This window comes from Chelonia mydas, chromosome 1 (assembly GCF_015237465.2).
Source record: "Chelonia mydas isolate rCheMyd1 chromosome 1, rCheMyd1.pri.v2, whole genome shotgun sequence".
Lineage (NCBI taxonomy): Eukaryota > Metazoa > Chordata > Testudines > Cheloniidae > Chelonia > Chelonia mydas.
Window position 1 is genome coordinate 250,172,795 of NC_057849.1, and position 23,821 is coordinate 250,196,615.

The following is a 23,821-nucleotide window of genomic DNA, read 5'->3' on the forward strand; positions in this document are numbered from 1 at the left end:
ATGGATGTACTCTTTTTGGTCGTCAGAATTTGGACCATTGAGGGGGTAACTTCCCGATGGATTTGATCATCCACTGTCATATGCGCATCTGAACGCTTTCCATCCTCCTCAGGCCATGATTTTTGGTTTATGTGGTTGATGTGAGTAGTTTCTGTATCTAGAACTTTTTTTTTTACGGTGACGGGAAGCCGTCCCATCAACCAGCCCTCCTCCTTTTTGATCTGGGCTTGGGACCGGCACTGGCGGAGTTGAAGCCTGCTTATGAGCACTTAAATGGCAGCATTGTCAACTCTTTCAGTGCTGATTTGTTGTAGCAGGAACATTCAGCTAGTGTGTTACACCCAGCTGCACTGGAGGATCTCTCACATTCTCACTTTCCTTTCATTTGAAAGGATTATACAGGAATAAGGCTGTAAATTCTGGAAATGCTCAACTGCTCTGTATGGAATTAGGATCAAGTTGCAAAGAAAATAAAAATAAAACTCCCTGAGGGAACAATGCAAATTTTGGGATAAAAAAAATCACTTGCAGACTTTGCAAAAATCATCTTGCAGCTTTCTATTGTCTTGGCTAGTGGGATTGGTTAGGGAAAGTAAATCTGTCCTTTTAATCAACTCAAGAGGACTTTAAGTTGTGTATAAACTGCTATAAAACTGGAAGTGCTGTCAGAAGAAAGCTTGTAAAGTTAAGCTGGATTTTGTGTTTTATTATGGTTACAAGTGTCCACTTGCACTGAATGGAGGATGGACTGAGGCATACCATGGAATTGCATGAGGCACACTACATATTTGTAGAATATGTGAAGCTACATTGTTTTCTGCATCTGGTTGGGGGTCAGACTGAACAGGATTTATGTACACCTATGCATTTATTTAATTGTATCTCAAAGTTAAAAGCTCTCAATGCGTACATTAGAAAAATGGGGAAAGTGTTCAGAGATGTGAGGACACATCATCCTATCTGAAGATATCTCTCAGATGAGGAGACAAGCTCATTATTACTAAGATACTATAGCAATGGCCATAGAATAAACGTCTAAATAGAACATTGCACACAGATATATTACCTTGAGGATAGCTGATTGGCAGGCATATATCACCTATGCTACAGTGGACACATTTTAATTGGAAAGGGATCAGGATTTCTCATGGTACCCAAGAAATCTGTGGTTTTGTTTCTCCATAAGGCCTTTATTAGCAGATGGTTAGATCTCCCTCTCTGATCTTCGAATAGTGGCTTAATGGTCAAAGGGTGCATGATGGCAGGTCTGCCCTGGGAGACTGCGAAGTGTGAGCAATCCGCAGGGTTTCAAGGCAACACATCTGTCAGATTTGCACAAACTCTGAACAAACTTCAGCCTTCTGCCAGGTGGGCTCACCTCATCCCGTCACGCCAGGTGGAAGAGCAGGGCTGTCACCCAGCACCTTCCCTGCCCGTAAAGTCTGTAGTCTCCTGGAGGTGGGCACGGCGGAGGGCAGCAGTGAGGATGAGAGTGGAGGGGACTGGATCCCAGCTGGATCGTGGACTGTTGTGTGGTCCAGCCAGGGCGGAGGACAGCAGACCATTAAACACCCCGCCCCCTGCAGCTGGGAGCAGGGCACAGTGCCCCGCGGGGGCCGTGGTGGCTGGGCTGCAGGGCAGAGGAGCAGCAGAGAGCCAGGGCGAGCTGGGGCTGCCCGGGAGGAGACAACTGGGCCGGCCGGGGGCTGGGTGCATCGCCCGCTGCCTCTAGCCCCCTGCGGGGTCCGGCTCCGCTCCGGGCCAGCCGAGCTGCCTGCAGCGCTGATTGGTCTCCGCCGTTACCCAGGCGATGGGCAGGGAGGTGAGTCCTCGTGTTCCCCCCCCCCCCCCCCTCCCCCGCATCCTCCTTCCCGAGCCCGCCGCAGCGCGAGCCCTGGGCAGCCTGCTGCTGCCGCCCCGCTGGCTCCATCCCCCGGCCGGGCTCCCGCCGCCTGCCCCGGCCCCGCGTGGCGCCCGCCGGCCATGGGCTGCGGGAACTCCACGGCCAGCGGCGCGGGCAGCCGAGGTGAGAGGGGCGCGGGGGCAAGGGCGGGGCGGGGGGAGGGAACTCGCGGGACAGGGGAGTGGGTAGGAGATGGGGTTGGTGGGGGGCAGGAGGAGTGGGGGCGGGGGGCAGCAGGTAGGGTTCGAGGACGGCGGGGTTGGGTCTGGAAGGGGGAGGAGGGGAGGCAGGACCCAGAAGCTGTTCCGAGGTTCAGACTCAAGGAGAAGAGGCTTTTCTTTCCTTAAAGGAGAAGCGACAGGGCGTTTCTAGAATTGGAAACTACATTTCACTTCGCCAGGGCTGCTCTCACGCTGAACAAGAGACTCTCCCCCGCTGCTTCAGGATGCAGCGCGCAGGCTTCATCTTTTTGGAGGGGGAAATATATTTTTTTTTAATTACTGCGTTTTAAAGGCTCCCCAAATCCATTCCAAATAGCTGTTAAAATGCTGAAGCTAGAGAAGGCACATGTTAGCAATTCAGAACATACTGTGCAAAATATGCTGTGTAAACATCCCATCAAAAGGATCCAGCTTACTGGGAAATGATTCTTCTAGGCTAATAAATAATACCATACTTGACCCAGTTTTGATCAAGTAGTAAGATATTAAAGAGTAATAAAAATATAAGGAGACTAATAGTAAATGTTTGTTAGGAGCAGTGTTTGCATCTGCCCTTTAACTATGATTTGTGTATTTTTGGTAATAAATGCTTTCTGTGTTTGGTGGCTGGAACTTCAAGCATTTCTTGTCCAACCTATAAGACAACAGAGCTTTTGGTTTTGGATCTGTGAATGTGGATTGGTCAGGCTGGGGATCTTTGACTTCACAGTCTTCTCATTCTGAATGGCATCTTTATCCCTAACAATGGTCCAGTTTCCTTTCATAAAGGACCCGATCCAAAAAGCCCATTGAAGTCACTGACAGTCTTTCCATTGGCATAAGCGAGCTTTAGATCAGCCCCATAAAGCACTAGAGAGACAAGGTGGGTGAGGTAATATCTTTTATTGGAACAACTTCTGTTGGTGAGAAACAAGCTTTCAATCTTACACAGAGCGCTTCTTCAGGTCTCAAAAGCATTTACATCCTGCAGCCATAGGCAGCAGGAGTCAAAAGCTACATGTGAACATGCAACTAGGGATGTAACTTATATCCTCTTCACTTCCCTGGACCCTCAAGGACTAAGAAACCACTTCTGTAATCAATTCATGCACCTTCCTGTACATTCTGCTTGTCTGAGAAGTTGTTTCTTCATGGAGGTTGTCCTCATGTTAATGTGTGTTACTAACTGATCCATCCAGCTGGCTCCAAACCTTGTTGTGTTATTTTGAAAATAGATTTGATATTTGTCAGTGCTGCTGGAGTGAAAAAAAGGGCTTAAACTTAACTTAAAAATGGTAGTAATAGTGAGCATTTATATAACACTTTTCATCTTCAAATCATTTGGTAAACATTAAGCAATATATTTAAGTGCTTTCCCCCTCTTATTTATTTGTTTGTTTATTTGTTATTAGGATATTCACAATCATTTGAAACTACCCAATAAAGTAGAGGTAGATTCTGTTAGAAATGTGGGGCCTGATTCTCTTGTCATTTACACCAGTTTTATATTGATCTAACTTCATTGACTCCTGAATTGCAAAGGTATGTCTGATTGAGGATTTATCTACACTAGGCTGCAGTGCAGACTACAGGAGTGTGAATTGCAGAGCACACCGAAGTGTGGCAATCTAGCTGCCCCATGTGGATGCTGATAGTGAAAACTGAAAGGCATCTAGTTTGGTTAACGTAGTTTTGTTTGCAAGAGGACTACATTAACATGAACTAGGTACCTGTTAGTTCACTCCAGCAGCATCCACATGGGGCAGCTAGATTACCACACTTTGGTGTGCTCTGCAATTCACACCCCTGTAGTCCACACTACAGTATAGATGTAGTTTGTGAGTGTAAATTATGTTGGTCATATGCTCTCCAAACTGTATGTAATTAAACTTGTGTGCTGTAGTTGCTGGTCTTCTCACTAAACCCTGGACTATATGTTAATTGTTTAGAACTTTTTTATCCCATTAATGCTTGTGTGACTCCTGTTTATATTAATGAGTATAATGAATGTGAATACATCAGAGGCCTTAATTATACTCAAAAATTGCACCAGTATCGTTTTACATCTATTAGTGGGAGCTGCCATGCCTCCTTCACACTTTCTCTCCCATCACTGGTTCTCTAGGCTGCAGTTGCTAGAAATCACTCCAATTTACAACCGACACAACTTCACTGATGTGAGTTAAATCAGGCTAGTTGCAGCATGGACACATCCCACTTCTGATTTAACTAGATGCAAACACTGGTGCAAGTGTAACAGAGGGTTTGTCTAGTATAGAATTTTTTTAATTTAAGTAAATTGTTTGCCAGTTAACTTAAATTATATAATCTGTTTGTAAATGCTAGCTTGGACACACCACAAACTTTTGTTTCAGGATACAAACAGGTAAACCACAAACAGACTAGCATTTACAAACATGTTAGCTAGCTCATGTTAAGTGGCAATCAAGTAATGGGTTAAAAACTCCATTCTGGATGGACCCAGATTGATCACGAGAGTTTAGATACATTGGTTTACAGACATAAATGTAACTTATACTAGTGGAACTTGTGTGTATAGACAAGCCTAAAAGAAAAGCAGATCTAGGCCTGATTCTCCTCTCATATGGAATAACTCCAGTGAAGTCAATGAAGTTGCATTAGTGTAAACATGGCATAAGTGATAAGAGAATCAGAATCCTAGTATTTAATTTTCTCCATAAAATCATATAAAAAGAGTACAAGTCCTGAAAGGCAAACATACTTTTAAAAGTAGATCTAATTAAAATAAAATGTTTTATTTGAGGAATGGACAGAGATACAGCTTTCTATCATCATGCTGGAGTTATAAAGAAAAAATAATTCCCATCACATTACTAATAAAAATATTACACTGTATTTACAAAGAAATTAGTTTTGTGCTTTGTACAGTACCGCTGCATCTTTGAAGACTAAAGTTATGGCTGTGCTGCAATCAGGAACAGCAAAGCTAGCATTGCATGACATATAATTAACCTGAAACATGCTCTGTCATACTCTGTTATAGAAGCTAATATTTTAGTAAATTTCACAAAAAGGCTTAGGCATGTATGGGCCCGATACCCCTTTCCTTCTTTAGGTAAAATAGCCATTGATGACAATGTGAGTTTTGTCTGAGTAAGGCATATATGTAATTATACCATCTGCCCAATGCATAGAATAATAGCACCTTCAGTTATGCTAGCTATTATAGCACTAGAAGAGCTATCAATCCTCATGAGTCAGGAGGATATAAATGAATAGATAGGTGGGATTAAGAACAAAATTACCTCCCAAGGTATGCATCCGATGAAGTGAGCTGTAGCTCATGAAAGCTTATGCTCAAATAAATTTGTTAGTCTTTAAGGTGCCACAAGTACTCCTTTTCTTTTCACCCAAGGTATAGTATTTCACAATAAAATATATTATGGGGTGTTCAAATCTTCTTCCAAGCATTGGAGGCAGGATTCAAGACTAAATGGATTATTGGTCTGTTGCAACTTGGCAATTTCTGTGATCCAAGTAAATTGAAGTATACACCCTCTTTTTTTTAGCCCTGCAGTTTTAAATCTTAGGGTATGGTACACTAGGAAGTATACACTCTGTGTAGCCGCTCTAAGCTGACGGGAGAGAGCTCTCCTGTCGATTTAATTAATCCACTGCCAACAAGCGGTGGCAGCTATGTCAGTGGGAGAAGCACTCTCAGAGACATAGCACTGTGCACACTAGTGCTTATGTCGGTATAAGTTGTCACCCAGGGGGCTGGCTAATTCACAGCCCTGAGCGACATAACTTATATCGATTTAAGCTGTAGTGTAGCCATACTCTTAGTTATAGAGAATGTTTATTTTTAAACTTTCCTATTATCCATAGAGAGTTTTTACTAACAAATCTCTATTTTCCTTTTTATTATATGATGGATTTTAGAAGCTCCAACTTGGCTTTTCTTTTTTGCCTATAAGAAATGTGTCCTTAAACATTACTTTGTTAAGTTTGTCCCATGTTAGGGAATGTCCCACCATTCCAGCATGGTCTGTGCTAGCAATTTTCTTAAAATGTCCCATCTTTGCACTGCCACTGTTGGGAGTAATGGTGGGAGCAATGGCAGCCTTAAATGTGGGTGCTCAATGGCTGCTGGAGACCTAAGCTTTCATTTAAAAAAAAAAAAAGAGAGAGAGAGAAACTGCTAGCCCACATAATTTTCATTTTTTGATTTTGAGTTTTTGTTAAAATCCCAAAAAATATTGTAAGAAATTTCTCTAAGAACATTTTTATGTAAAATTTTTCATGGGAAAAATTATTTCCTGACCAACTCTAATAGCCAGATATCTATAGAGATAGCAGAGTCTCTTTTTCTATATTAATGCATTTATTCCATTAAGTCAGTGTTTGGTCATCCCTTATCCTTCTTAATATTTTTCTCCTGAAGCCATGCTCCCTTTTATATGCAGTCACTCATAATGCATTTCTTCAGCTCAGAAAATATGCATGTAAAATTCTTTCAACAGTCTTCTACATTCAGAGTACATTTACTAACATTCTGTGGTGATGCTCAGTATCAAGCATCTGTTGTTTTAAAACTGCAGTAACCGTCTTGATCAATGAAAGATGCCCCCATTTTTGTCCTTCACATGCAACTATTTAAATGATATGTACCTGGGGGGTTTGCAGCTACAGTGTCCTGAATGTTATTCTTTAATAGTAACTTGCGTTCAATGTACAGAACATCTGAATGTGCCTCATTTATTCCTAAAGGTGAAATCCTGCTCCCCCTCCTCCTTCTGCAGCCATAGAAGGGGTAAAATGCAGCTGTGGTCCTACTGTGTATGGGTGGAGGCAGGAAGCACAGAGGTCATGCAGGGGAATTTTATACTTCCTGCTCTCGTGGAGTTAAAGTATGTGGCTGGCCCCAATCCATAAGTGCATGTGAAGAGGTTTTGGGAGAGACTGGAGGAGTAACATGAACATGGTCAGGGGGTCCAAACTGTATGACTTCACTAGCCACAGAGTTGTTAGGTAGTGAAGTGTAGTGCTTGTAATAGTGGCTTCATAGCGATGCCCCAGGTGTCCTGCACCCTGTCTTTAGGTGAAGGGGAGCCAGTTTGTGGTTTGGATGCAAAACCAGATGACACTTGACAGTTTTTTCAGTTTTCCCTTGAGCTTCATGTTTTGTTTGATCCCCAAAAGTAGGTAATGTGAACCTAAATGAAACGATACTGTAGAATAACTCTGTACTGCAAGAGCTGCCAAGTTCCAGACAGACAGAGACTGCATGATGCTGGAGGGTGATCATACAGGACTGGAAGGAGAAATGGATGTATCTTACCCCTGGGGAGTAGTCACTAAAGAGGTGCTTTCCCTAGGTATAGCCACATAGATAGGTGTGACTCAGAGGACTCTTAGCAACTGATGCTCTGTTCTTTGCGAACAATTATTGTCTCAGGCCTAACAAACTCACTACACCAAACACATGTCTGGCAGGGTATTTATCAATAAGAGATCACATGTAAGGTACCTACAGAAAGCTTGTAACTTACCAAGACTCATAATCATTGTGAGATGTACCTACAGGTAATATTTAAATAATAATGTAACTATAGTGAAAGTATGCTTTATGGACTTGGCGTAAAAGTTAGTCACCAGAGGATAATATGGCTCGGTGATGAATGGTGAATGGGTGGTGGCCCATTCAAGCAGCTGGGAGCTGTCACCATCCCTGGTTAGTTGTTGATGTAATGCAAGGCTCAGTTTTCTAGCCTTGCTCCATCCCAAGACGCTCAATGGAAAACCATCAGAGACAACTGCAAAGAATCCGAAACCACTTGGAGGTAAAAACGGAACATTACAACAGGCGGGATATTATAGAATAGAATAGTCTATAAATAGACACAAAAGACTGTTGCAGTATAACACAGTGGGGCAAGGCACTCTGTATCCATTCACAGTGGAAAGATCTTGAGGAGCAGAGGTGTTTTCATGAAAGTTTGGATCCTTGTTCCTGTAAAGCCAGCGAGCTCTGCAACCGACTGAACTTTGGGGGGGAAACCTACTGTATTAGATAGGAAAGGTAACTATTAATAAGTGTAGATCCTAGTGCTCATTTTATTATTTTGTTTTGTATTGTAACCATTTGTTTTCATCACTCTCTCTCTTCTTTTTTTCATTATAAGTGCTCACAAGTGTTGTGTGTTATACAGAAGTGGTAGTTTAAGGTAAAACTAGTAAACTGGGGTACACACACTTTCCATCTAAAAAAAGATATATTGGAAAAGGTACAGAGAAGGGCAACAAAAATGATTAGGGGCATGTGACATCTTCCATATAAGGAGATATTAAGAAGACTGGGACTTAGAAAAAACACAACTAAAGGTCGGGGGATAGATAGATGATAGTGGTCTGTAAAATCATGAATGGTGTGGAGAAAGTAAATAAGTGTTATTTAAACCTTTGCATAACACAAGAACCAGGGTCACCTGATGAAATTAACAGGCAGCAGGTTTAAAACCAATATAAGGAAGAATTTCTTCACATAACACACAGTCAACCTGTGGAACTTATTGCCAGGGTATATAGTAAATGCCAAAAGAATAACTGGCTTCAGAAAAGAATTAGATAAATTCATAGAGGATGAAGCTGGCTATTAGCCAAGATGGTCAGGGGTGTAATCTATGCTCTGGGTGTCCCTAAACTTCCAACTGCAAGAAGGTGGGTCTGGATAATAAGGGATGAAGCACTTGAAATTGTCCTGTTCTGTTCATTCCCTCTGAAGCATGTGGCACTGGATACTGTCAGAAGACAGGATACTGGGTTAGATGGACCATTGGTCTGACCCAGTATGGCCGTTCTTATGTTCTTATTTCTGTCAGTAACCAGTGTCAGGGGCTGGATATTGCAGGGGAATGCTTCAAAGGGACTCAGGGACTGCGGTATTGTTAAGCTGCAAGATGAAACTAGGGCTGGCATAGCCCAGAGGAGAGTGCTGGAGTGGCTGAAAGGCTGGTGGTGTTAGGGAGCTAACACCCAGCCACAGTTCTGCGAGACTTCCTCTTGCTGGAGGCAGGGGATAACAAGGTGACTCACAATCCTGAGTACCCCGAGAACTGTCACAGCGGGCTTTTCAAACATGATGGTTATTTGTGAGTCATCGCCAGCATATAGAGCTGGGAACCCTCCGAACACTAACGGTTTAAATGAAGTTTTAAAATGAGGACCTCATCCAGATCCCAAGCGAGGAGTTCCCTAAAACCTTACCAAGGGTTTTCTCCAGTGATGTGTTACAGTTGGGCCTTTTGTACAGTGAGGAGACCCAAAGGGATCTTGGAAACAATATAATATAAAGGAAGTTTGTTCTGCAAGCACTGTAATTTAAATCTTTGTTGGTGATGGTATCAGTGTGAGGGATTGCTAAGCAATAGACAGTGGAACCAAAATTACATAGAATCATAGAATATCAGGGTTGGAAGGGACATCAGGAGGTCATCTAGTCCAACCCCCTGCTCAAAACAGGACCAATCCCCAACTAAATCATCCCTGCCAGGGCTTTGTCAAGCCTGACCTTAAAAACCTCACAGGAAGGAGATTCCACCACGTCCCTAGGTAACGCATTCCAGTGCTTCACCACCCTCCTAGTGAAAAAGTTTTCCTAATATCCAAAAGTACAGGACTTAGTTGGAGAAAGAGGATTTCCTTACATGTATAATATTCATGTGTTCATACAGGAGCCTGCTTCTGGGAAGCCTCAGAACGCTGCCTGCTCAATTGTAGTTTTAAAGCAAGGGCAGAAACTACACATTCTTCCATACAGTTCATAGGTCACAGATTCCAAGGCCAGAAGGGACCATTGTGATCACCTAGTCTGACCTCCTGTATAGCACAGGCCATAGAACTTCCCCAAAATAATTCCTAGAGCATAACTTTTAGAAAAATATCTAATCTTGTATTTAAAATGGTCAGTTACGGAGAATCCACCACAACCCTTGGTAAATTCTTTCAATGGTTTATTACTATCATTGTTAACAATTTGTGCCTTATTTCCTGTCTGAATTGGTCTAGCTTCAACTTCCATCCACAATAATGAGGGAAGAGCTGTATTCGTTTTTGCAGCAATTTCACACCAGAAAAAAAATGTTTTCTAAGCAACAAAGAGCATTAGGGGAAAAATGCTGCAAAACCTTTCAGGCTGCGACTAAACCTGTAGCTTCTTCAGACTGAGCTCCCTTGAGTTTCTCCTGAGAGGAGATGGAGGAGTGAAAGGGGTTTCTAATGCCTTTGTTGGTGCTTGTAGTTCATGGAAGGGATGTTTTACTGACTGTGCAACTGAATGACATACCTGCAACAATAACACAGTTTTTAGTACCTTGGGAGGACCAAGAAGTATGTCATCCTTAAGTGATTCCCGCTCTCCCAGCATGTGGTGGTGGAGTCATGAAAATTCAACTCTTAGAACCATAGAGCAAGGTTGTAATTTTTGTCCCTTGCCCCCCTTATTTTTTAAATTACAAGCTGAGTTAGGAAGAACCTGATTTTGTAGCTATCTGGGGGGTTTTGGGTGGATTGTATCCCAATGCTAAAGTTATTTCAGTCTAGTTGTTTTATAAAATTTTGTTTATTTTATGGCACAGTATTTTACACGCAGTGCCAAGTCTGTAACAGAATCAAACAGCATGTTCACAAAATAAACAGACATTTAAGGACAATTGCTTAGTTAGTTGTGGCAACTTACAACTGGAAAAGCGCCAAAATGAAGAATATTGCAATTTAGCTTATGCAGAAAGTAAAAAAAAAAATACAGATATCCTTCTCAGCTGGTGTAAATGGACACAGCTCCACTGGAACTTTGCATGTAGTTTGACCCATTTACATCCGCTGAGGATCATGGATTTGATCTATTTACATCCGCTGAGGATCTGGCCCGGAAAGAGAGGTATAAGTGTGACAGAGTTAAAGGAGAAAGTAGTTAATCATGATAACAACAAGTTTCCTTTACTGTGTCCATCCACTTTTGGGGTTTGTGTGTGAGGGGATTGTTTGTGGGAGCAAGAGGGGAGAAGGGTAGAGAGATTTTTAGGGTCATTTTGGTTAGCTTGAGCATGATCACACCATCAGACAGTAAAACACATTTTCTTTTTCATTCTAGGTACTGCAGGGACAGCTAAAGATGTGTAAGTACGTACAATGGTCTGTACACCTTCAGCACCGTAACTCAAGGGTTATTTATAAGCACATTAGCACAATAGTTCATTTTGTTATACGTGGTTCAGTTGCTACCCAATATGTTAGACCCACCATACCCTGATCTAGATGTCATCTATTGATAGCCTGCTTCCTTCACCCAAATAGAGACAGCAGAATCAGAGTGAAGGGACTGCTGGTGGCTCACTTACCCCTGTAGAGACAATTCCCCTTTATACTTATATAACAAAAACTCTCCCTTCCTTTCTGACTTGTGAGACATCTGTCTCCCATGCACACCCATGCCCCTTGTGTTTACTCATCCCTACCATGTACCGGTACACCCCAAAGCATGTTTCTCCCTTTGTGAGAAATACAGTACCCATATACGTCTCTCCCACTCCATGTAAGACATTTAGGGAACAACTCCTGTACTTCACTTTCTTTGAGAGACACTTGGCAGGCACCTCATACAGACTGCCCTGCAAAAACATCCAGCATCCCCATTCTCAGCTCTAGATGAGGTCTCCTCTGCCGCTGAGGGGAAAAAAAGGGATTGCTTTTCATGGCCTAATTCCTCTCCACATTGAAGATCGCAATTGACAGCTTCTCTCTTCTCCATCAATCTCGGTGATAAGCACTGAGGACATTCTCACCCAGTACTGCTTTTTTTTTTTCACATTCCCAGTGAAGTGGAGAAGGCCTGAACCTCCTTTGCTCTCACTCCTGCCTCAGTGAAAAAGGAAAGCAGGAGGTAGCCTCTCACAGCCAAGTATTCACCCATTCAAGCAAAAATTTGCAGGAGTGGCCTCCCTCAACCATGTCTCCTTCAATGGGAGAAGGTATAAAAGAAGGCATCCCAAAGTCTACCTCTTGCTTCCCTCTGGTGTAGGGGACAAACCTTTTATCACTAGAGTTTGAGCTTTGCCGTGAGTCCAAGTAACCTGAACAAAAATTGATGTTATTAAGTAAAAGAAATTCTTGAATTTAATTCAGGTTTTTTTTTTAGACAAACTACTTTGAGTAGGTAGAAGAATCCCAGTATAGAAATGAGTGCTGCCATCACATCTAAATAACAGTAGATAAATGCATAACAATAGCTCTGTGTCTGCTGCCACAGTTCAGAGCCAAGAACCAAAGATGGACAATGTAACAGATGAATACTGATGTCATAGGTAATTTCAAGATCTACTTGAACATGTAACTTATTTTCTAAATTTTCATTGTCACTGATTGGAAAATGAATGGACTACTTAGGGCAAGTTTATGGGGGAATATCCTCTTGACATAGCCTACTGGACCCATGCCTTTAATAATTTTATATATATAAAGATACTAGTCTTTATTTACACTAAGGCCTCTTTACACAACTTTGGCAGTATAAAGGTGCCTGAAAGCGTGCATACATTAAATTTGCACCCATTTGAAGGCTGTTTTTACACTGCCAAAGCAGTATAAAGGTCCTAAGTGTAAATGAGAACCAGGCCTAAAAATCACTTTCCATAAATGGCAGAATATTTTTTGTTAAGTAATAAGTCTCTTTACAAATCAGAAATGGTGTATTATATAACATTTACCACTTAGCCCTTTTAATGTATTTTAAAGCATTGTACAAACATTAATTAAGCCAGTTAATTAAATTTGGATATATTCTGATTTGGATTTGATAAGAACCTATGAGTTTTTTTCATTCAAGAGTTTGTCCATTTGAGTTTGTCTGTTTTTTGAGAAATAAATTGTTGGCCTCGCTCTTCCTTTAGTTTTGGACCCCAGAAATGCAAACACTATGCAAATGAGTTCAGTGGGACTACTCAAGTGCATAAAGATACCTGTGCATGTGACAGGTTTCAGAGTTGCAGCCGTGTTAGTCTGTATGCGCAAAAAGAAAAGGAGGACTAGTGGCACCTTAGAGACTAACCAATTTATCTGAGCATAAGATTTCGTGAGCTACAGCTCACTTCATCGGATGCATTGAGCTGTAGCTCACGAAAGCTTATGCTCAAATAAATTGGTTAGTCTCTAAAGTGCCACTAGTCCTTCTTTTCTTTTTGTGCATGTGAATGTGTTTGCAGTTCAGGTGCCTTATGACTTACATGAGGAAAATGCTATTCATTTGTATGTATCATCTGTCACTTTTAAAAAAATAACTTGGATTAATGCTACTTACAGTCTGTCTTGTCAATGATTAAAGTTATTGTTAATGGCTTTAAGTTGTATAAAGAAACAATTCTGGGTGTTGACAAATAACCCACGTGGAAAGGAGTTTTAGAATTTTCTTAGAGGAAGAACCAGGTCTTATTAAAATATCAGATGAGCAGAGAAAGTCTAAATACTGAAGCAAACTGTGGGCCATTCTTGCAACCATTATTGATTCAGATAGTCATAGTAAAGCCAATGGAACTACCTGGATGGGTAATATTTGCTGGATTGAGCCTTCTAGCCAGACAATAGAAACAAATCCACAGTAATGGGCTATCGTAATGGCAATCAGAAAAGTCCTACATCAGACATTCTAATATTTCCTTTAACAGCAAATTTTCAAAAGGGGACTAAGATACTAGAAAAAAAATTTGTTTTGTGAAAATGAGCAAAGTGGATAAATATAACTAAAATCATGGATTTAAAAAAACCCTTAATCTTTGACACCTTTTCACTTTCATTAGCTAAGAATTTATAAAAGTTTTTAAAATTTATTGGCACAAGAATAGTTATTTTGATCATATTGGTCTTGATCCAGCAAAGCACTCAAGCACATTCTTAACTTTAAGCTCGAGTAGTCTTATTGAATTCAAATGGGACTGATTTGTTGAATTCAATGGCACTACTCACATGCTAAACTTAAGCAAATGCTTAAGTACTTTGCTAGATCAGGGTCATAAGATACTCTGAAGCAGTGTATTCTAGCAGGTGTGGCACTGGAGTGGGACTTAGGAGACATGGGTTCTGTGCCCAACTTTGCTATTATTTTAGTGGGTGACCTTGGGAAAGTCACATCCCTCCCTGTTCCTCAGTTTCCCTATATGTAAAATGGGGATAATGATACTAACCTCCTTTGTAAAGCACTATGAGATCTGTTGGTGAAAAGCACTATATAAGAGCTAGGTATTAATATGTGTCATTTTAAAATTGTGTTTTGAAACTTTTCATTTTTATCTCTTAAAGTAATTTTAGATGCTCATTTGCGAGCTGATCCAGCATCCGTGAAAACAATGGGATATTTATTATTGACTTCAAAGGGAGCATGATCTAGCCTTTAAACTGGAAATGGCCTAAGTTATAAAAGATGAAGTCAGTTATTTTTTGTCACTGAAAATGAGAAGTTTAAACATACACCACCACTGCGAAGCAGCCACCTCTGGATTAGAGAGTAGCAAATAACTAATGCATAGGTCATTGCACAATAGAGAAGGAAAATTTTTGGCCCAGAACACAGAGGCAAACACCTTCTCCTGTGAAAAATGCCATGGGCTCTTTATTTCCCATAACAAAAACAAAAAAAACCCAAAGCCCCAGACCCAGGTTATAATGAGAGAAATTGTGGCTAGAAGTTTGGGAGATATAACACAAAACAAACTAAAAGATTGGTGTGGAAAAACTAAAAATGTGGAGAGTAATTAAACGCTAAATGAGTTTAAATGAAGGAGTGATAGTGGAAAATTATGTACTGGAAAATAGAGTGATGACAGTTATGCACAGAAATGTGGATTAATTCAGATGAAGATAAGCAGTAGTAACAATTCAGGACACAGCATTTTGGAGCCTATGGTAGCGAACCTCCCAGCCTAGGTCAACAGACGCGAGTTAGCAAGGTTCACACCAGTGCTCTGAATATAGCTGTGTGTAGACGGCGCTTAAAAGTTGCGGCTCAACTTGGAGCCATAACTTCAAAGTGCCGTCTATGCAACTATTTTTGCAGTGCTGGCCCGAGCCCTGCGGGCCCAAGTCTGTCAACCTGGGCTGAGAGAGTCGCTGTCTTGGGCTCGGAAATGCTGTGTAGACATACCCAAGGTCTAAAAGCTGTTTCAAAATGTAGGACAAAAATACAAAGGTTGCAAAAGAGTAGTCTCATCCTCCCAAGAAACATTTAGAAATTAAAGAGTTGAACCTGTTAGCTTGAGTGCCGTGCAATGAACTGTCTTGGTTGAGCAGGAGGAGGACTGAATGAAAGGAACGTTAATAGAGAATGTTAGAGAGTCTGATGACTGGATACAAATAAATAAAATCAGAAATGTTAAGAAAAGGAAAAAATGGATGGACAGCAGTATTGCGAATCCAAGAAATTTTAAACTCAAATATTATTTGAAAAATGGCAGCTTGTGTGTGTCAGAAAATGGACATGGAATATGGAAAATGATGACTAAAGAACCAATATCAGGGGTCTTAACTGTACTTTCCAAACATAACAGTATGACAAGAGTCTTTCCAGGAAAGAAGAGTTTCACTGGAAGAGGAATTTCTTCTAGCTGAAAGGAGAATGCTGTTACATGGCATTGATGTTAAATCCCTCTAACAGCTATGGAACGCCTCTCCATCTAAGATACCAATTTGAAAATATAATCCTATTTTCCTTGCAGTAGATGCTAGTTTCTGAGGAAAGATGTAGTGGCACAAAAGCAGACCAGCACTGAACACTAGGGCTGGATGCGGTCTACTAGGTTCCTCTTTTGCTACTTACATGGCACGAAATGAACTTAAATCAGCTCGAGATTTCCCCTAGGAAATTCCCCCTGTTTAGGGGGAAATCTCCCCTTGTGTAAAACTGGTAGAGGCACCCTACCTGCTTTTTACACCAGCTGCCCACCTCATCGCCAGTGTAAGCAGGAGGTGGGGGCACATCTGGCGCAGACTGTGGGGCAGGACAGGAAGAGATGCAGTAGAGCCAAGTTCTATTATGTCTGATCCCTTTCTGGTGTAAGATCTGGCAATTATGCCAATGGCAGAAGTCAGAGGAGGCAGCTTTCTGCTGTAACTTCCACTGAGGCCAAGTGATTGAGGATCAGAGAGCTGTAACCAGCTCCCAGCAGCCCCTACTGTCCATTATATCTGAGCACAGAATGAGAATCAGGCCTTGTGTGTCTCATATTTGCACCCACAAATTTCAGCATGCAAAATTATGTTGGTCTTTAAACTATAAAGGCAAGAAGTGTATAACTATATGTAGTGCAATAAATTGGAGCTGTATTAAGTCCCACAGTGCTAACAAAAGGGACCCCGGAGGAGAATGCAACAGTGAGTGGCTGCTTCCCCCTCTATCATCTCCCACCACTTGTTCTTCATTTTGCGGATTTGCCTTGGAACCTCAGCTTTGGGTTGATGGCGGATGTATTACTTCTGCTTGGAATTGATGTTATTCTGCCAAGCACAGAAGGTCTTGGCTTATGGTCCATCAAGTCTTGGATTTCCTGATCAGTCTCATCAAAGCAGTCTTGGTGCTTCCTGGTTGAGAAGCCCAGTGTTCCCTCAAATGCAGCATAAACAGCCGATTTGAGCACTTTCCAGTGATCTTCGAAGCTCTCCATCTCAGTTTTGATATTCATCAGTTTCTCGATGAGGCACTGCTGAGAAAGGTCACGTTTAGTTGGGTCCTTAAGACTTTCAACTTTGATCTTCCCTCTGGCTGATTTCTTTTGCATGCACAAATTATTACCAAACCTCCAATGTTAAAAAGATCCATATATCTCTATGTTGGAGACCCCAGGGTATGGCCACTAGTTAAGCTGAGGGGAGGGAAGGCCATAAGGGTCGAGGAAGTCTCCCTGCTGAAGGCCTAAGGGCTTCTTCTCAACCCCCCTTAAAAGAATTCAGGCCTGGCTGGTTTGAGTAAGCTCTTTTGGTCTTAAAACAATGTTGCAGCCGCAGATAATGCCTTATAGTGTAAGGTTTGCTGACGCCAAGCTAAAAATAATAGAAGAGACAGTTACAAGGCCAGACAGAATGTGCTGGTTGTTTAAGTTGCTAGGAATGCTTGTTAGAGGTTGCAGGAAATTAACATTGTTGTAACCCATACAAGGAAGGCAGAGTATTTGTGTAAAGTTTTAATTGGCTAATGTGTAGTGCAGTAGCATTAAGGAATATAAAAGTGTGTGTAATGACCTGCTCTGGTGTGCAGGATTTGAGATTCTATTCTCCCTGTACCTTGTTTGCAGCTGCAAATAAACTTTTCTGCTTCTCCACCCCGTTGTGATTATTAAGTGAAGCACTCCGGGTAACGAACCCCCCTTGCTGTTGTTTTGCCTCTCGGCACTGGGTGCCGGCAACAGCTTTTGGCGTCCCAACGTGGGGCGACGAGGCTGCAATTTAGCCTTGCCCGGATCCCTTCCGGAGGTCGAAGATTGCAGCAACAACCGACACCCAGTGCGCACCGGTGAGTTCATCAGGGGCCTCGGAGGAGACGTAGTTTGATCGACCCCGGAGGGCACGATGGTGCAACGCACTCATATAGTGGAGAAGCAGCTGTGGGCGATGGTGAGGAACCGGTCCCTTGTCTGCACGGTGGCAAAGGCCGTTAACTTAATCTCAACCGTCCTGGCCCAACTCTCACATGAGTTAGGGGAAGTACATCCGGGTATGCTACAGAGCAGGCTGGCTGTGAACTATTTGCTTCTACGCCATGGTCACCTATGCCAGAAGTTTGCAGGCATGTGTTGCTTTAATATAACAGATGCAGGGCCATCAGTAAAAACTGATTTACAACGCCTAAAGCAGCTGGCAAAGGGCATTCATCAGCAAACTGGGGAGGATTGGCTAGGCTCTCTATTTTCTGGTTGGGGCCTGTAGCTAAGTGGATAAGTGGCAGGGGAAAAGCAAAGTGTAAAGCCTTTCTAAGGGCAAGAAAAGCTATCAGGCAAGTTAATAGCTGTTGGGCCACAAAACTGCCAGTGTCCCCTTTTAGAATGATTCTGGAGTCTTGTCTCTTTCACTTCAGCCAGCTGACTATCAGAAAAAGATACAAATTGATATCTAGCAGACATATGGGCAAAGGATCCATACCTGCGCACATCTCCTCCTTTTGTGCTGACTTGTGGGGGGTACCTTAGTCATCTCCGTGGCACTGTCTCCTATCCTCCAGACCTTGTAGAGTCCCTTCTGAACAATCTGGGGTTTGTTTGAGGGAGCTAGGGGAGATTTGGTGGGCTGGGAGAGGAATAGGCAGGCTGAGGCAGGGTTGTAAGGAGGTACACAGTTCCCACCACCTTTGGAAGATAACTAGAAAAGATGATACATCCCCAGGAACCCACTAGACAAGTCTCCTGGGGGCAGCCATGGCTGGGGGTAATTTTTGGTTGTGCGGTTCCATTTGACTGCAGTTTTAGTTTGCCAAGGTGTTGGGGACCATAGCTGGTATAGAGGCACTGGTTCTTCATGCAGACAGCCCTGGCTACCCAGGTCGAGGTATCCCATGACTTATTCTGTGGGGGACGGTCCCTCTCCCCCCCGCCCCCCATAGGACAGTGTGAAAAGACAGGAAATCCTTGTGAGAGAATTCTCCCAGAGGCTGCCTCCCCTTCGGCCTCTCCTGCTGGATTTTCTGTGGGAGGGGATGAACTGGGCCAGAATAATATCAGAGATTCCATAACGCCATGCTAATTATATGCTAAGTTGATTGAAGTTCTGAATTTTGCTGCCTTCTTTGCTGGTGCTCCGTTGGTGGAGAAGAAGAGAGCTTATCTTCTTATTATACAGTATATCTTCAAGGCAATAGATAGCTGAGTGGAAAGAAGATTGAAATGGTAGAAAATTATTGCTATCCAAACATTTTTACTATCCAAACAAATTTTGTCTGTATTTAAGGCCATATCCCGCTTCCTGCCATCTGTGAAACTCCCATGGGCTTAATGCAACAATTGCAGGATAGTGCTTTGCCGACTGAACAGACAATACATTTATATTTTTAAATAAGTGATTAGTAATGATAAATGTTTTAAGCCACTTTTTAATACTATAGTTCAGAAATGCCTTCTAAGGGCTAGATTGTGGATTTATCACTGGGGCTGAGTAAGGGGCAACACACAGTTCTATTGCTCTAGCAGCAGACCAGGGTCTAAATGGTAACTCCGAGAATAACAATTTAGTCTCTGTTTTCCACACTGGTTGAAGGGTGAAGTAATCTGTGCCAACCCTATACCTGATACTGATTACTCTGCCCTCCACATCAGACCAGCTGTGCTAGCTAGCACACTGATGAGCAGAGTCAAAAATCCACCCACTCCCTATGGATGCATAAGACAAGCCATAATCTTGCCCTAAGTGTCTAATAAAAGTCATAGTCTATTTATAAAGGTTTAAATAACTGAGTCCAAATCAGATTATTCAGCTTTTCTTTTGCATCAAAGAAATTTAACATTTGTTTTACAAAAAGGTTCTATAAGATCTTCTGACTGGACATTTATGACATTTATCTAGTTCACTCTGTTGTCAAGTCTTGTTCTCTTATACACATTATACGTTCTCTTATATAGGTAGGTGAAGTAGGCACCAAATACTGAACTTTAACTCTAGATTACACTCTGATTGATCATTCTCTTCCTCTGCCTCCCACTGAAACTAAACAGTAAATGAATGGAGCAATTGTAATAAACTGATTGCTAATGAGTTTTATATGTTTTTGTAAATTATAGAACAGAAGAATCGGTGTCAGAAGATGACAAAAGGAGGTAGGATTTGTACTGGGAATGGCTTTAATTTGAATAGCTCAGACAGAATTCTGCCATCAAATGCGGATCACCAGTTGTCACGGAGTGTGGGGGAGTCAGGGCCCTGCACCCCCCACTTCCTGTGATTCACCATGACTCTGAGCCAGCCAGTAAAACAGAAGGGTTATTAGACAACAGGAACACAGTCCAAAACTCAGCTTGTAGGTACAGAAAACAGGACCCCTCAGTCAGGTCCATCTTAGGGGTTAGGGAGCCCAGACCCTGGTGCTGGGCCTCCCTCCGTTTCCCCAGCCAGCTCCAAACTGAAACTCCCTCCAGCCCCTCCTCTGGCCTTCCTCTCTTTCCCGGGCAAGGAGGCCACCTGATCTCTTTGTTCACCAACACAGCAGGTGAGGGGCCCAGGCCATCAGTTGCCAGGAGACAGGGTGTCGGCCATTCTCTATGCAGACAGCATCACACTGGCCCTCCAGGGCTCTGCAACAATCACACACCCTTATCCCACCACCTAGATACTTAAGAAATGCATAGGGAAAACTGAGGCACCCACACAGTATTCAGAGAAAACATTAAGAACAGTCCCACTTAATCACACCTAGAAAAAAACAAAGGGAGGGGATATGGGGGAAGAAATCTCCATGAGGATCCCTCTGTAGAGTTCCTCCCTTGCATTTTGTTGTGGATGGGGTTTTGCCTACTCACGAAATAGGCCACTGAGCCCAGCCCCCAAACCTTGCAGATCTCAAAGGATCTGCCAGTGGAAAAAAGACTATTGCTGCAGAAGACCTCTGCCTTCACACCAACTCTGGCTCCTGGCTTTATTAGAGTCAGGTCCCTAGGGACCCTGGGCTTGGGTGTGGGTGCTCTGCAGAAAGATAATACATAACATAATAATTATAGGCTGTATTATAATTTCTGAGGAATCTCTCCTGGGCTGGAAGGGAGAAGAAAGATATATGTTCCACCTCACCCATTCCTCCCCTTACCCACCTCATGTTTTCCCCATCCTCCCAGTCAGATCTCAGACCCCTGAAACACCCTCCATTGGGCTCACAGAAGGAGGGGGATGGACTGTGGAGGCATTTGGCACCCATAAGCCTTCTGCATGTAGACAGGCCTCCCCATGCATGGCTGTGTGGAGGGGGATCCAAGCCCTTTTTACTAAATGGTGTGTGGGGGGGCACATGGCCTCCTTTTTTGTGTGCATCATGCAAGTGAGTTGCGTAAATTGTCTCCATAGCATACATTACTAGCAGATTAAATCTCCTATCAGGCAAACACTGGCTAACTTTGGGGGTAAGAAAGAAGAGTCTGTCAGAGGGTATTTGTTGCCATGAAAAGGTTGGGTTTTGATGGAAAGTATGACGAACTTGGTTGAGGACCCATTAGCTCTGTGCTCCCTTCCTAGCATAGGTTCCTTTTTAAAATCAATGGCCAGCCTAAATTTATTTTTGTCAAACAAGGGCTTAGTTTTAATAAAAACATTACATTTAAAATTGCAGCCTTCTTAATATACATTGGAAACAAGGGATTCTTTTATAAAAGTAGTTACAAAGCATCCTCTGTTTGTCCATCTATGGCCTTTCTAATGCGGCTGTTTTATGTAGACAGTCTATGGGAAAGCATTAACACTAAGCCATGATTTCTCTTCCAATAAGGAACTATGGTGGTGTATACGTTGGTCTGCCATCAGAGGCTGCTACCATGGCTCCCAGTCAGAAGAAGACTGAACCTAAAGGTACTTGTAGATTGCTTTCTCCATTCATTTTAATCTTTTAAAATATATATATTATTTCAGTAAGACTGACCAGCATAGGGAGCAATTTAATTGCATTTACAGGAATTATTTACAGTAGCTATGGTCATTGTTCCTATTTGTTTAAATTTCCATCCACCTACTGTAGTAATCATAAAGCAACAATCTGCTTCTGACCATGATATGCAGTATTTTGTCTCTCATGAGTAACTTTAATATAATTTTTCAGTGTTTTTAGTGGTATTCAGTGTAAACACCTCACAGGATTAAGAGGCTCTGATATATATTTATAGAGTTTTAGTGCACTTTATAGTTCTGAATGTATTTACTTAAATTGTGCTTTATTCCAACAATAGCAAGACAGTGAATGCTTGATTTCAGATTTAGTTCTGTTCTGTCTATCTTATGCTGAACCCATCACAATTTTATACTTTTTCTTGAGGCAGGGAGAACATGTATTAGCTTTAAAGATTCTTGCTTGATAACAAGAGAATGATATGACATTGTGTATATATATACACATACACACACACATATACAGTTTTATTAAGTATAAAAATATAAGATAGATATACAAATATAAGATACTTTATATAAGTATCTATCTTATATTTTTATACTTAATAAAACAGTGTCTGTGTTGTGACACATGGGGCTCTGATCCCTGATTGGGAGGTCTAGATGCGACCACTATACAAGCAGATAACAATAAATTCAGTTGATATAGAAAATGAATAACCTGTTGCATTGTATTACATTCCATGGTGTTTAAAATTAATAATATACTATATTTTAACTATATGCCTTTCTTTTTAAGATTAGAGGAAAATAATACACCAAGATTCAATCATCAGGAGGTACAGTATGATTTAACAAATTTTATATGTGTAGAATTTATTACTAAAAAGAAAAGAATTCAAATAACCACATTTCTTATATTGCTATCACGTGTTTTCGGACTTACTTTACAGTACTGACAACCCCATTATAAATGTATTGGCTGAAATAAGGTCTGATCTTGTAGTGTTACCGAGAGCCTCTGGTGAGAAGCTGTGTGCCCGCAGTTCCCATTTACTTTAATGAGAGTAAAGGTGCTCAGCACTTGGTAGACTCAGGCCAGTAGACTTGAAGAAGGTTTTAATGGAAGCAGGTCATTTGCGATCACAGTACTTATTTTCAGATTTAGCACAAATGCAAGGGCCAGGGCATGGTTTGGCACCAAATATAGAAAACAGGTGAGATATTAGACTATTTCCATGGAGCTGTCTTAATAATATATAAGATATCTATGGCTTGATCCTCCAAGATACTGAATAGAGATGGTTAAAAAAAAAAAAAAGGGTGGGGGGGGTTCCCACAGAAAATTTCGGTGAAAAGGGGAAAAAAAATTTCATTTAAATTTTCCATGGGAAATTTAGATGTTTCAGTGGGAATTCAAAGTTTCAAACATTTAATTTGAAAAAAAAAAACAGAATATTTTAGTTTAGTGATGGGTTTCTCAAAATAATAATAAAATTTCCATAGAAATTTCCATAGAAAGCAGACACTTTAGTTTAATCAAAAACCCAGTTTTTCCACCAAAAAGACAGTTCAAATGGAAAAGTTTTGAGCAGTGTTAAGCATTTTGGCTTCAATCCAGTAAAGCACTTAAGCACATGGTTAGTTAAAGCATGTGCATGGTCCCTTTGGCTTCATCGGGACTACTCATATACTTAAAAGTATATTTCTTGGAGTTGGATCCTTTTCCCATTCAACCCAATGGAAGAACTGCCATTGACTTGAATGGTGCAGGATCAAGCCCTTGCTTGCTGAATCAGTGCCTCATGTTGGGAAGACTTACACATGTGCAACTTTACACACGTGAAGCGGTCCATTGAACTCTACAGGACTGCTCACGTACACTTAGGTTTGCAGTATCTGGGCGCTGAAGCCCCTACTGCGTTTCTAACAAAGACATAGTTAATGTTTAACAGATTCTGTTTAAAAAGTGCTAATGTCTCATAGTATCATTATATCAGTCCATCTAAAACTATTTTTTTCTTTGAATCAGTCCTTTGCATAGATCACTCATCTAAACTTAAGGGACAGCTGTCTTTCTGCTGAAGATTTTTATATGTCCAGCCAGCAAGAAAGTTCAAAGCAC

General features: G+C 41.7%; 1 protein-coding gene across 1 annotated transcript; it reads left to right on the plus strand.

Moving 5' to 3' along the window:
• Positions 1–23,821, plus strand: C1H12orf75 (chromosome 1 C12orf75 homolog). The gene is made up of 7 exons (XM_037897982.2): positions 1–45; positions 1,369–1,822; positions 11,237–11,261; positions 19,890–19,925; positions 21,581–21,660; positions 22,496–22,535; positions 23,729–23,821. The coding sequence occupies exons 1-6, from the start codon at positions 1–3 to the stop codon at positions 22,498–22,500; spliced, it is 645 nt and encodes a 214-aa protein (XP_037753910.1). The 3' UTR covers positions 22,501–22,535; positions 23,729–23,821.

What these genes read in the sequence shown, in the direction of transcription:
- C1H12orf75 (XM_037897982.2), top strand. Translation starts at nt 1, where the DNA reads ATGGATGTACTCTTTTTGGTCGTCAGAATTTGGACCATTGAGGGG. An exon ending in GAATTTGGACCATTGAGGGG is followed by an intron (nt 46 to 1,368) that starts GTAACTTCCCGA and finishes GCCTTCTGCCAG; the next exon opens with GTGGGCTCACCTCATCCCGT. An exon ending in CCCAGGCGATGGGCAGGGAG is followed by an intron (nt 1,823 to 11,236) that starts GTGAGTCCTCGT and finishes TTTTCATTCTAG; the next exon opens with GTACTGCAGGGACAGCTAAA.